At 39.2% G+C, this 14,470-nt stretch overlaps 1 protein-coding gene across 1 annotated transcript in view; it reads left to right on the forward strand.

The window, feature by feature from the left end:
• Positions 1-6,428: 6,428 nt before the first annotated feature.
• Positions 6,429-14,470, forward strand: part of LOC146310028 (voltage-dependent T-type calcium channel subunit alpha-1I-like) — a 151,862-nt gene continuing 143,820 nt past the window's right edge. The window contains exon 1 of the mRNA XM_084745182.1: positions 6,429-6,596. Coding sequence (XP_084601308.1) covers positions 6,429-6,596 — 168 coding nt within the window. The remainder of the gene's footprint in view (positions 6,597-14,470) is intronic.

Below are 14,470 nucleotides of genomic sequence, written 5' to 3' on the forward strand. Positions count from 1 at the left end.
TACTGGCGAGATTGTAGTCTGTTTTTAATGTTACTTTTTAGAGATTGGGGAACCCTGAAAACTTTTCTTTGGTTGTGTCTGGAAGGAAACCCTTGATCTGTGAAAATGAAAGTTCCCTTCAAGACTCGACCATCAGTCTCTCCCTTCTCTGCTTGTGTCACCTCAACACATCTGTGGTCTCTTCTGCCTGCGTCATCACATACAGCTGTTATCTCATTGGTTGCACTTTGAGAGGTCCATGGCAAATGAGGTCAAGGTTCAAATAATTTGAACTTTGCGCGAGTGGTGAGCCACACCAAAGGTAGCGGTGTCGCTTGGTTGAGCCCACCGCCCTCTCCGTAGGAAAACAATGGGACAGCCAGCGAAAAACATTTTTACCGCTGATCACGTGTTGGGGCCTTAAAAGTTGCTGACCCCTGAATAAGTCAATTGATAATGTTAGCATGTCACAGGCATGACCTCACTAGCTGGTTTCCTTTTGAGTTTGCATGTCAACACCACAATTTAACCAACTCCAGCAGACCATTTTATATCTAACATGGTATACAACATTTGATCACAAAATATAGTTTTGTCTCGTCCAAATAGAAGAAATTAGAACTGCTAGAAATGTCCGCTTCCTCCGCCCCAGATTTTGGGAAGCTCTGCAAGACCACAGGACACGAGGACAAGTCCTACAAAGTAAGCTGATCAGCTGTTAATAACTGTCAGTTGACTGTAAAGTTAGACCTGTTATCCTGAAAACAAAATCCTGTTACTCTCAAAATACACACTCTGGAGTTTGAGTTAAGCGTAGACTCCATTGACATATTGCTCAATTTACCAATTATAAACATCTACGGCTTCTAAAAGATTATTTATGATTCCTTACTACACATAAACAGACACTTTATGATTTATTACAGTAAATATATTACAGCGTTTCCCTTCACTGCGGGGGTAAAATGTGGAAAATAAATTGACTTCAGATGCACAAGCCTTAGAGAAACCTAACCATCACTAAAGCAGAAAGCTGGGTTGGTTGGTTGGTTCAACTATTACTGAAATAGAGTTTTTACAGTGTATGAAGAGAAGGGTGAGACTGTTCAAAACAGGCATTGTGCACCGGCATAGCTTGTGTCCTTTGTCTACAGTCTTGTCTTTGTTTGTGGCTAAGTCCCAAACAAGTCTTCTCCCATGCTTTTTGTATACCGGTTCTTATTTATTTCCTCCGACTGTCTGTCTCACTCTTCCTTTCTCTGCGAGTTCACACCATGCCTCTGTTCTTGGCTCTCGCTTTGCTAGCACAGAACCTCAGGGCAGGTTCTTTAGTTGTGCTACGGGAGTGCTACACACACAAACACACACGCATTTATACACACGCAGGCCTGATTGATTTTTCATTGCCTGTCGAGGTATAATGTGTCCCAAAGTGTTTGCGTTTGTTTTTGCTGGAAGGGCAGAATTGTCCATCGTTTGCTCTGTCACACCTGGGAATGAATGAAAAGCTTAGAAAAGGGAGATATAGAAGGGAGAGGGGGGGGGGGGCGACAGCTGGGAAAATTGAAATGATGTTGAGGGAGAGGCGTCACAGAAAGGAAAAGACAGAGCGATGTAACCCAAAGGGGGTTTAGACCCTCATTTCAAAGAAGAGACTGCTGGTTAGATGAGGAAACTCGGAAGAAAAGGAGACTTCATGATGATATTTCTCTCCACACATTGTTCTGATATTATTTCTTCCAATTTCACTGTGTTACCCCAAGAGAGCGGTGCAAAAGAGATAGCAGAGACAGCGGAGAGGAGCTGTCAGGAACGAGAGACATACAGATTTATGTGTGTGTGTGTGTGTGTGTGTGTGTGTGTGTGTGTGTGTGTGTGTGTGTGTGTGTTCAGGAGAGGGACATATTGTGAAAATGCATTACAAATATGTTATACACATAATCCCTGGAAAACAGAAATTAGTGTTTAAATATGTGTGTGTTACATTAAGCATCTATAGTTAAGATTTTCTTAAAAGTGCACTTAAAGGGACAGTTCATCCCAACATATCAAATAAAAATACACATTTTTCCCCTGGCCAGGACGTCTATTTATCCATCTAGAAGGTTTTGGAAAGGAGTTGGAGTTTTGGAAATATTGGCCGTAGAGATGTCTGCCTTTTCTTGGATATAATGGGATTAAATAGCACTTGGCTAGTGGTGCTCAAAGTGCCAGAAATACATTTGAAAAACTCAACAGCAATGTCTCTTTCCACAGAACTTGTTGTGAGCAGTTTCATGTAGGAATCTACCAGAACTACTTTGTTTCTACTAGAAACGAAAAAATAGTTCCTACATGAGCATGTATTTTTGATTTTGGGACGAACTTTCCCTTTAAAGACACTACAGACACATTAAGATATATACAGATAGTCTCCTGGGAACGAGAACGTGTGTTTGATTTGTTTTTTTTTCTGCAAAAACAGGATAATTAAACACATTACAATCCTTACAAAGGCATCTACTCCTTCTGCCTCATTAAAAATTCCAAAAATCTATGAATATGAAAATTATGTTTATTTTTGGAGTTTTCCTTCCAGACATAAATTACCTCCTACTCCACTGGAGAACCCATTCTCTTTATGTGCACTAGTAGATACATGTTTCTACATCACACTTGTATCAGTTGCAAACTGAACCACGATTGGCTTACGAGCTAGTTGTGATGTCACAAATCATGCTATGTCCGCCCCCTAGAAACTTTCCACTTACAAAACACGAATGTGAGACCAAACTTCTGAGGTCAAACTTTGCACATAGATTATTCTGCACAATGAAACTCAAACATCCATCTGTATGATCGAGAAGAAAAACATATTTTGGAGTGGTGGCGGACTTTAACATTTCTTTAGAAGGTCCTTGAGCTTCTAATCACTTCATTTTTGATTTTGAGGTTTTATCTTTTGTCCTTAGAAATTCAACTGAATCAGAAATGTCTCTGTTCACAGCAGCTTCAATGAGAGGTTACCTGTGGATCACAACTGAAAGCTCTCTCTCACATTCTCTCTTCAGTGTTATTATTACAGTGGACACAACAGAATCCATAGAATTTTATCAGATTTTCATTTTAAAGGGGAATTAGGAAAAGCAGTCCGGTACAAACCACTTAAAGCTCCAGTATGTAAGACTTAATACTTAATATTATTAATACTTAAATACTTAATATATAATCACCTGAAAATAAGAATCATTGTGTTTTTGTTCCCTTAGAATGAGACATTTGTATCTACAGATGGAACATACACTCTATCATGTTCATATTATAATGAACTAGATACAACATGCAAAGATGGCACCCATTCTGTCCAGTGAGAGTTCCCCACCCACTAGTTCCCAATCGGCCCATTTACATTGTGATGACATCACAGATTTTAAAAAAGCTTTCTCTAGGAAAGGTTTATAAATATAAAAATTCCGTGGATCAAAAATCTATAGTAGAAACAGTCATAATTGACCTTTTTTTGCAGTTGGAGGTGTACTGACAACAGTATTACAGACTCTTTTATTATGGTGGCTTGTGGGCAAAAAGCTTTATGGACCAGAGGGGAATTTTCCACTGCTGTACTGCGATTGGCCACTGGGAAAAATTGTAAGCATGCCTGAGCAGCAACGCACCATCTAGGTTTATATATTACATCTATGGAAATGTTGTACAACCATGTTTCTGTGGTTGCAAAACAACATTTATTACACGTTTTCCAGGTAGGTTCATGTAGGGTTTCCTACATGATCACACCCACCACTAGATGCCACTAAATCCTACACACTGGTCCTTTAGTCATCAGTGAAACAATGCAACAACTTTTTTTTCAGTCAGACCATCACAGATATCTTGAGTGTGGACATATTCAGGGATATCATGGATACAGGGTGCAATTTTGCCTTTCTTACTATATAAACACATATAACTATTAGTAGAATTAAAGTCGTGTTGGTTATATGGGTATCTGTAAAGTCACCCACAGGTGCTTGTAAGATGTGCATGTGTTTGCTTTTTCTGTTAATTTATCATTTGTGGCAATCGTCCATGTAAAAAGCATTAGGCACTCACATGTGTTTGCAGGTCACGTTTGTTTTTGCAACTGCACTTGCATGCAGCTGTGCTGCAGGCCACACACAGGCAGACACATTCCCCACATCACACTACCAGGGAGCATAAGTTCTGTAAGTGCAAAGTTCATAGAACAAAAGACTTACAGCTCATCGTGTGAATACAAAAGCGAGACAAAAAATAAAAAACTTAAGAGGATAGAGTATAGAACTAAAAGAACATAAGCTGACAGCTTAAGATATGAAAGAAGTGAAAAGCTGTAAAACACTTTTAAACTGTGCGACAGTGATTATAAGACACACACATAGACCCCCACCAGTGTTTGCATAATATAAATTTAGTGTGTGAATTTGCTTTTCCAGTTTTATTCATGCTTTCATGAAAATGACACAATAATAATCTCATATTAACTCATAAATAAGGCCTGTGCTGTACATACAGTGCAGTCTGTGCATCAGAAGATTTGGAGCAGGTGTAAACCAGGGTGGTGGAGCGCTCTGCAGGGTGGCAAAGTGAGAGAGAGGATGAGAGAGGATAAACAATAAGAGTAAGAGTAAAGGTCAGTAGTAAGTTGCCAAGTCGCCAAATCATTTTTTTATTAATATTGGCACTGTTTTTACATTTTAATGACATTAAAAAACAAATCTAAGCCACTAGGATACAATTATCATTCATCATTTTTAAAAAATATCACAAAAGGTTTCGTGTGCCTTGGCAGGCAGTGGTATTTACTCTGTCAGGTCTGATTTCATGAATCATACTAGCTTTGTAGAAATCTTCTCATCTTCCTTTTCATTGATGAATTGCTCATGGAAAGCGTGGCAGCTCTGTGACCTCAGAGGTCACATGATGTGTTGTGCGCAGACTGTGAATGAGTCAGTCATGCATATACTGCATGACTGATGGATGGATCTTTTCTCAACATCAGACTGTGTCTGCACTTTTATTTTGAACCCATGGCTGTAACGGAGCCGTTTACCCAACTTATAAGTTTCTTTGGTCTCTGCTGGGACATCATCCTCATGTCAGGATTACTGTATCTTGTTAACACGGAGACAAGTCACCGCCCACTCGTTCTACACTGGAGTTAAAACAACCCCACACGCTGAGGCCCAGCAAGCTTGAAGCCTTCATGGGACAGAGGAGGATATACACTTTGAAACTTGCTGTAGTTATTTATAATCTGTAAAATAAAAGACCCCAAAGTTAACAGCCTAACTTTAACTTGATATAACAAGTTTGAATGTAAACTCTCCCACGCCTCATTGGTTAAGCCGAGGAGTAGGAGGAGCCAACTTTGAATGGTGCATTTTAAAACAATCCTGCCTGCCTTTAAGGTGTCCATATTATGATTATCTTTATTTTGGGGTTCAATTAGAGTTAACCTGTTTTCATGATCAAAAAACGTATTTTTTCTCATACTGGTCAAAGCTGCAGCACGTCTGTTCACCCTCTGTCTGAAACACTCTGTTTTAGCTCCTGTCACAAGCCCATTCCAAATTCTGCTCCAAACTGGCTGCACTTATGTAAGTTTTTACACATTGATGTAACCAGGTAACAGAAAAAAGGCAGGATTACAAATGAGGTTGTGGAGCAGTGTTTTTTTTAACTAGAGGAGGATTTTGCACACTCTTAACATGCACATTAAAGGGAAGGGGGAAAAACAGTAAAGTATGGGGACTTTAAAGGCAGAAGTTTTGGGTTTCTGTAGTTCACTTTCTGTTTTCCCATCTGACTGTTTTCACCTGCCCGTGATCACCTCTGTTGTGTATTTAGCCTTGTGTCTGTTTCCACTTCAATTGCTTCATTTTTGTGGTCAAGACTTTTGGTGTTTTCTTTGTGTTTCCCTTTTTTTCACACTGTTTGTTGGACTTCTCACACTTTCACTTGGTTTGCCTATTTGCCAGTTTTGTATGTTTTTTTTGTGTGTATTTTTTTTGTGTGTTCCTATCTTCACCTCAGCTTGTTGCGTGCCTGCATTTGGGTCCGTTTTGTTGTTACCCCACTTGACTACGTGACAAGAACACCCCAGGACGTCAAATACTGACGTTTTGGGCTGGCAAAACATCCCGAGCGCAGCAAAATAATGAGGAAAAATAAGGAAATACAGGCAGACAGGGTCTCTGCAGATGCAACCACACCACAGACCTCTAGTGGGTTATGAATGCTGATTGAGTGGGATTAAATTCATATGAGCCTAAGCATTGTTTTTAAGAAATTTTTGCATATTACGCCTTTAAGTTTCTACCATATTTAATCCATATATCCAGAATATTGATGTATAATGAAAAATAAACATATTGTGCTTGATTTGAGACACACATCCATCTATCCATCCATGACACATAGACAGTGTTTGTATGGTTGTGCATTTCTCCTCAGCTGCTATGTTCCTTAACCCCAGTCCTGTTAATACGTGGTTCGAGAGGATTAGCATCATGGTGATCCTGCTCAACTGTGTGACACTGGGCATGTACCAACCCTGCGAGAACATCGACTGCACTTCGGACCGCTGCCAGATACTGCAGGTAAGGTGGACCCCTTGTGTGTGCGCCTGTGTGTGTGTAAGAACAACATGTCAGCACACTGATGAAGAGACAAAACAATCAATTATTTGACATAAACTCAGAGCAGCTCACCACTCTTCTTGTCACTATTCTTCAAGCTGTGATGCAGACAAACACTGCAGCTACAGTATTTCCCCCCTGGAAGGTTTATATTTTCTCCTGCTCTCTGAACGGGGAATTGGGACTTAGTTTGTTTTAATATAGTCTTGTGGAGCCGCGTGTGATTTTGTCACTTCGTGATGAGAATACACTTGTGGAGACAAGTACCAGCAGCTGAAATCGTGGGTGTGGATGACCACAAATACCACAGCGAACATAGTTTCACCCACAGGATTCAATTCTCCTTCTGCTGCAATTTATTGTTTAAATTGCTGTCTGGATTTTGGCTGAGACTTTACATCAGCACAGACATTTCAAAACTGGTCAGTGTTGTCGTAGCGCACACCTTACCCCATGAGTTTTTAACACGGCTATTAAATTTAAATAAGAATATAAATCAACAAGGTTTTCACATAACAGGGAAACTTAATTTTTAAGATATCTTGTCAGGAATCTTTCTAGAGTGATTATTTCAAGCTTGGTTGATCCTGTGACACATCACTGACAAAAGGAGTAAGGGATAGGAGTCTGTTATTTTCTGTATTTATTATTGTAGCTGTAGTCAACCAAAGAAAATCTGAAATTGTACTTACTCTTCAACCAATCAATTGGTCGACAGGGAAAAAATTGCACGTTATTTCTAGATGAATTAAATAAGCCACAGTGCACTCTACTTGGAAGCCTAAATAGGTGCAAAAAACAAATGAACTCCTGCACTATGATCATCCTTTTTCACATGTAGCTATATCGTTCCATTAGGGGCAGGTCTATCAAGTAAATTTACATTCAGCAACAACACAAACACACTGGCAACGAGGGTCACACCGGCTTACATAGAGAAGCAAATCTCAGTGCTAATGCAGCTCACACTGCAGTGTAACCTTCCACAAAAAGCAGCATGAAAACATTAAGCAGTACGAATCTACCACTGTCTTTGTTGAGTTGGCCTCAAACGAGGCTTAACATTCACATGGTTTCTCTTAACTGCCCTTAATGTTACAACATTAGTCCAACATTGGCCCAGCTTGTAGGAAAAGCCACTTTAGCAACATGCTAGTGCCAAATTCAACAGGATAACCTGCAAAATAAACAGTAAAACAAAATTTTTATTCAGTCATCCTTTAGCCCTCATTGATAAAATTCCAGCAGTAGGATCCACACACACAGTCTTACTAAAAATAAACTTTTAAATCCAAGCTCTGCTGTTCTCTGAGGCCAGTGGCCGATGTAGCAATTTGTACTTTGACATGCTGTCAATTAGGGTTGGGCAATATGTTAAAACTTGGCCATTGTCAGCCAGTTTATCACCAATTGGCGATATATTCATCCATCCATCCTCTTGAGTCTCAGCTGAGGATGTGCACGTGCAAGTGGCAAATTCACTATGTTACGTACACCGCAAATGCCCAGTAAACAAAACAAACTCATTAAGTAAAAAAAAATTAAAAAATTTAAGTATTCTCACACATACCTTCCTTTTTCAACAGAAAAATCCAACTCTACACCTTCTGAATTCAAGTTTCTCTGTTTTTCCGAGCTAAGAAAAGCTTAATTGGGTTGTTAACTCCTGAGACACTTCATTCAAACCGGAATTAAATCTTTAATTCACCTCGTGAAAAGAGTGCAAAGCGTCTGGCTCTGCAAGCTGTTTACCTCTCACTCCTCGCCCAGCTCAACACAGTCATGGTCCAGCTGAGTGGGTGTGTACTGTGCTGCTAGATGAGAGCGTTAGCTAAATAAAATGACAAATATCGCCCCAAAACTTGGCCACAAATAACAGCCAGTGATGGATTCAGCCCATCGTTGATAGGCTATATATTTGGCCAATCGCGCGACCCTAGTGTCAATTAGTATTGAGCCAGTAAATGTTCAGTTAATAGCCTATTTCAATGTATTTAAAAATAAAATACATCAGGTCTGCATAAGTCCCGCCCCCAAACAATAATGGATTAAGGAGCGCTTCTCTCCTTATTAAAATAATAGTAGCCACTGAGAAGTTGTTTGGACCAGAGTGTAATGACCAACCAATCAACCTGACCAGGAGGTGTGTGCCCTGTAATATATACTCTTTATGTTGTACCTTTTGGCCAAATTTGTTTCTGTTTGTAAGGTGTGCAGGTCTGCTGTGGGTTATGTGTTACTGCTGTACTGTAATTTGCCATCTGGCTGAAGACTCAGTGTGTGCCTCTGGGATTGTAATTGCTTTTTCGTTGGAGGTGTGACAAGGACAACGTAATTCTGTGTCACATGCCTTTTGTTGGTTTTAATCTCCATTGACTTTGAAAATCTCTCTACACTAACCTGCACTGAGGTGTACAGTTGGTTTGTCCCGTGCACTGTTGCTGTATTGACTGATTGCACTGCCATATCTCACTTGCCTACAGCACATTACTGTGGATTATGATATCAAATAAAGCCCCTCCAGACCAAACTGTAATAGGTTTATTTATCTCATTAGATTTCCTCCTCATTGTGCAGAGATTTCAAATAAACATTCACTGCTGTTTTAAAATTGTGCAACACATCTTCCTGCTTCACCAACTCCCTTCCTCCACCTACTTCTCCTTCCAATACCGTCTTTATTCCTCCCTGTGTTCCCATTCCCCCATCCTACACACTGGCTCTCTCTCCTCTCCTCCATCCTTTGTCTCTCTAACAAGCATATTGTCTCCCCAGGTAGTGTGAGGGGTCCTGTTCTGGTGGTTGCTAATGGTAACAGGAGAGAATTTGCTGACAGAGCTTAGATTGTTAGAGTGGCCCTCACATGCCTCTCTGGCCCTCTGTGAAATGCAGTATCTCCACCTCACTTCCTGGGGGTAAAGAGACAAAGCTAAAGTATACATGTGTACACTACCACAGGATCTGTTCTGGTGTCTGCATGCAGGAGTTAAATTGGGCTTTCTAATGAGGTAAAGTCCTGGACCTCTAGAGTTCAAAGTCTCAGTGAAGAGTGGAGGGGGCTTAGGAGAGCTTTGAGGCTATATGGTAGAACTCGATCAATACCTAAAAATACAATCAAACTTAAAGGAGTACTTTTACAATTTGGAAAACACACATTTTAGTTTTCTTCCTATGATTTAGGTATACTACTAACACAAAGTTGCAGCAGAAAGTTGCAAAGCTATGTGACCTAGTGCAACCTTGTGTAATGTTGCAGTAACGCTGCTGCAATGATACATTTGAAGTGTAATGTTGCAGTAATGGTGTTGCAATGTAATGTTTTAAGTATAATGTTCCAGTAACATCAGTGCAATTTATTTTTTTAAGTGTGATGTTACAGTAATGTTGCTGCAATGTAACATTTTAAATGTAAAGTTTGCAGTAACATATCGTACATTTATTTTATATTTAGTACAGGAAACATTATGCAGAGGATGTTGAAAAGACATTGCAAATATACCATAGAGTATCTGGTATGTTGTAATGTAACTAATGGTAACATTGTAACTGTAATCTTGCAATGTCACAAATCAAATGCCACAAACACAGTGCAGCAGGGATATACTGGGCCCTATCTTACAATGATCTAAAGCAAATACTTCAAAGCACAGTTGCCAAGGGTTTTAATTTATTCAAGGCGTATTCAAATCCACATTTTCCATCTTGCGCAATGAGCACAGAGGGGCATCCACCTTATCAGCTGTGTACAAGTGCCTTGATTAATTCATGGCTGTGTGTTGGTTGTAACATGCAATAAAGCAATCAGAAAGTCAGCTCCAAGCACTTTTAAAAAGCAGGTGTGCCTGGAGCGTAAGCAGCATTATGGCAGAATTACTGTGAGGAAACAAAAATAGAAGATTTTCAAGCGAGGAGACAGATCTCCCTATGCACAGGTTATCCAACAGGTGTATACAACAAGCATCAGGCTCTGACAGCAGTGTGCGTTTGTTTTTCTCCCCAGGTCAGGCCAGTCTTGTGGTCAGATTTTTTCATTTTGTACATTATAGATCACTTAAAAAATATGTTTTTGAAAGGGATTTAAAAGAGCAAAGACAGCCAGCCAGTCTGATCTCATTCATTTACTTGAATATTTACATTTTGTTGCTGATAGAAAACATGTTCAAATGACAATCCAAACACACACACACACACACACACACACACACACACACACACAAATTTAGCAAAATTAAAGGGCCTGTTTTTTAATTGGATTGTTTAACTGCTTTGAATATGACAAAGAATTGAGGCAAAAACCTCCTCAGCAGACAGTAGGAGTGAAACTATCTGCATGACCAGTCACCTGCACATTGATAAATGTAATTTGGTGGTCTGACCCTTCAACAATTGTCGTGAAATATCAAAACCTGACATTAAGTGAACAGCTAATCTCATTCTCAGTGTGACTTTAATTTCATTTGAGCGAACGAGACAAGAGGGGAAGCAAATAAAAAAGTGAAATGGCACCGTAATGCTTTTTCATTTTTTAATAGGTATTTCTAGTTTAAGCCAAGAAGTTAACAAGCTCACAGCCAGGAGCTGCAGTTGAGGATGGAAATTGCACCTACTGTAAGGAGGTGGAGGTCCTCTCTGGACGGCTCTGGCTTGATTTAACTCGTGTCTGTATTTGCATAGTCATCTCATGCAAATGGAAAGTTATTATACCTAAAATGGATCTGGATGGGACGGGACGCATTATACAGTCGAATCAGCACCTGTTCAACCTTTTTAATGGAGCTTGAAATGTTCAGAAAACACACAGACACTTTGTAGAATGACTGTGTCGGGTTCCTTTTCCTGCCCTATTTGTCGACCGTGGAACGAACATTTGTCCTCATGATGCCTCTGGATTTTCTACACTAATTACTCTCGTCATTCACTGGTTCCACGAGTGGAGTAAGACACATTCATATTTTATCTTAAATGCTCCGCCATCACAATCCTGATGACCTACTTACCATGTCCTCTCCTCCTGCCAAATAAGCTGCACACTGACAGCATGTGAAGTAGCTTCCCCACCAGCTCCTATTTCAAATCATGAAAGGGCCCATCACAAGACAGCCTCAACCTCTTTACAAATCATGTTGACGATGAAACCTGATAGGCTGCCTGAAGAGGAAGCTGGCGGTAGTGACAAATAACTATGATGAATTCATTCCCCTTTCACTCGGAGCGGAGCGCGACAGGGATCCGACTGGTGCAGCCAATGTCGGATTACATGTGAAGCGTGCAGGGCTGCATTATTTATCAAAACATCATTTAAACAGCATGTGAGACTGATCTTCTCATCTTTCCCATTGCATACTGCCAGCTCTGTATGATGTGTGTGTGTGAGAGAGAGAGTGATTGAATGTGCAGGGATGGAACGCACATGTTGGAGTCAAATGCATTACAAAGCACAGCAGGGACGGGTAATGTTAAGTTTTTATCAATACTACTCTACTCTTACTACTACCGCTTATCAATCCCCTGCTGTTATTAGTTCTTCTTCATGATTGAATAATTACTTTTTAAAAATATAAAACATTTAAAAAAGAATAAATTCAGAACAGACTTATATTTGGATATTTTATAACTAATAATAACTACAGCAACAACAGTAAGGTCACTCTGTAAATTCATTGATGTCTCATTGGAAACAAGTCCAAAATGTCAATAAAGTAAATCCTGACATCAGAATGCTGAGTGACATGAAATAATGAAGAACAGTCATGAGTCATTATCATCCATCCTGCCCTCTGTCCTCCTCCCTCTGATGCTGATGTGATTCATCGTATGCAGGACTCTGCCTGCAGAGAGAGGAAGGGCTCTTTGTCTCAGCCAACGGCCCAATTTAAAACAGTTTGACAAATTTTAACAGATGTGGCAAACAAAGTCAAAGCGATAGTTCACCCAAAACTGAAATTTGATATAAAGTAGTGGTGGTAGATGAGAGATATTAAAATACTGGCTACATGTTTACATGTTTATGCCTGTTGGTCATGAAGTATAGGCTTTTTACTCAAAAGGATTTTATAGCAAAGAGCATATTTGTTGTCAATAGAGTAATCTTGGAGTTACTTCACCTGTTTCATTTGTTTGTCCCTACTGGCAACCTCTCTATACTGTGCACCGACTCAGACAGAGAAGAGGAGACACAGTGCTGCAGCCTTGTGATAATAAATTACAGCAAACTCCAAAAATGTCCCAATAATAGAACTGATAATGTCAGAGTTTATCAATACTCCAGTCTTCAATAATTTAGCCACGGGGCCCGTTTAATACCAAGTTTCGGTAACCATCCCTAAGGCACCGTCATGCCATATTGTCCCCTTGGAATTATAAGGTTCTATTTGACATTTTTTAAAAATATTAAATTTATTTTTCATTTTTCAGGCACAGAGGAGGACCTCTTAGAATCTGCTTTTTGTCATGTTTCCACACTGCTCTGTGGGAGAAGGAGCAGAGAAGACATGAGAAAATGTCACACAATGCAATGTTTATAAGAGACCTGAAGATCAAGGATTTTTATTGACAGTCTTGTGAAGAACAGCAGTACAAATACCAGGCAAATTCAATTTATTTTCTTTTTTTTGTCATTTTTGTAGGTCTTGCTGAGGAGTTTATTTTCATAATTTATTTTCAGCGACCGCGTTAGCCAGTTAACACCAACTTCATAATGTTAGTCTACTAGGAACATGAAGAGACAAGCCCTATTGTAAGATCAGATTTATTTTGGCGCACCTTATGTGCATGTAATGAGTTATGATTAAGATTGATGGAGTGATATGTAAGACATGAGATGCTACTTTTGTTGTCAGTGTTCAGTTGTCCTACATTTTCATTTGGACATTAAAGTGCTCTTGCTTTACCCACAGCCCTTCGAAAGTTTAATTCAGTAACAACTAAGTTTATAGTGAGAGAACCCTGTCTTACACTGTGATGTTGGTTTTTTCCCCTGTGACCAGAATTAACTGGTAACTTATAGACTTCAAAAACCCATGAACCTATATGGTTTAAACCTGTATCCTTTAGGCCTGTCCACTTAATGTTAAACTAACATTAGCTTCCAGCAGGGTGGGAAATTAACTTTAGTGAGTCAAATGCTGGTAATATATGAAAGTGTCTGGTGTATTTCAGACACAAATTAATAATTTACTATTGAGCGGCTGGTGACATTCAACATTTATCTGTCAGCGGATGGTAGACGTTCACATTTAAAAACAAAAAAAAAAATCCTCCTGGCTGCCAAGCTAACACAAAGAAGCTAGCATTAGCTGGCTAGTGTGGTAGCTAACAATGATAGTGAGCTCCTTCTCAAGATCTAAAACTATTTTAAAAAACTGAACTTGCATTTATCCTTGAAAATAATGTTTAATTTTACAAATCAACACTTAACTCAAAAGTTGGGTTACAAAAAAACACAAAAAACAAAAACCTTTGCGACACATGAAACCATGTTACTGAGGCACTGGCGGCCTTCTTGCAGTTTCTTTTTTTTTTTTTAAGTCTTAGAATATCTTAAAATTTATCAATAACACTATTTCCAAAAAATAAGATGCATAAGAATCAACATTTTTGATACAAAAATACAGAAAGCATTATGTTTACATTTCTCATTCATGTAGACACTGTTACAACAGAAATTTAGTGGTTTAAAACAAATTATGAGGACACTGCTTGTGTTCCTTTAAAGTAATTGCTTCTTATCATGTTTTGAAGATACAACCTTATAATTCCAAACAAACAAAATGTTCTTAAGATTAGAAGGGACCTTCTAATCATCTGCATTTACAGCTTAGATTTTCTTTTTATTG

The sequence above is a fragment of the Lutjanus erythropterus genome, chromosome 19 (genome assembly GCF_056507025.1).
Source record: "Lutjanus erythropterus isolate fLutEry1 chromosome 19, fLutEry1.hap2, whole genome shotgun sequence".
Taxonomy (NCBI): domain Eukaryota; kingdom Metazoa; phylum Chordata; class Actinopteri; order Lutjaniformes; family Lutjanidae; genus Lutjanus; species Lutjanus erythropterus.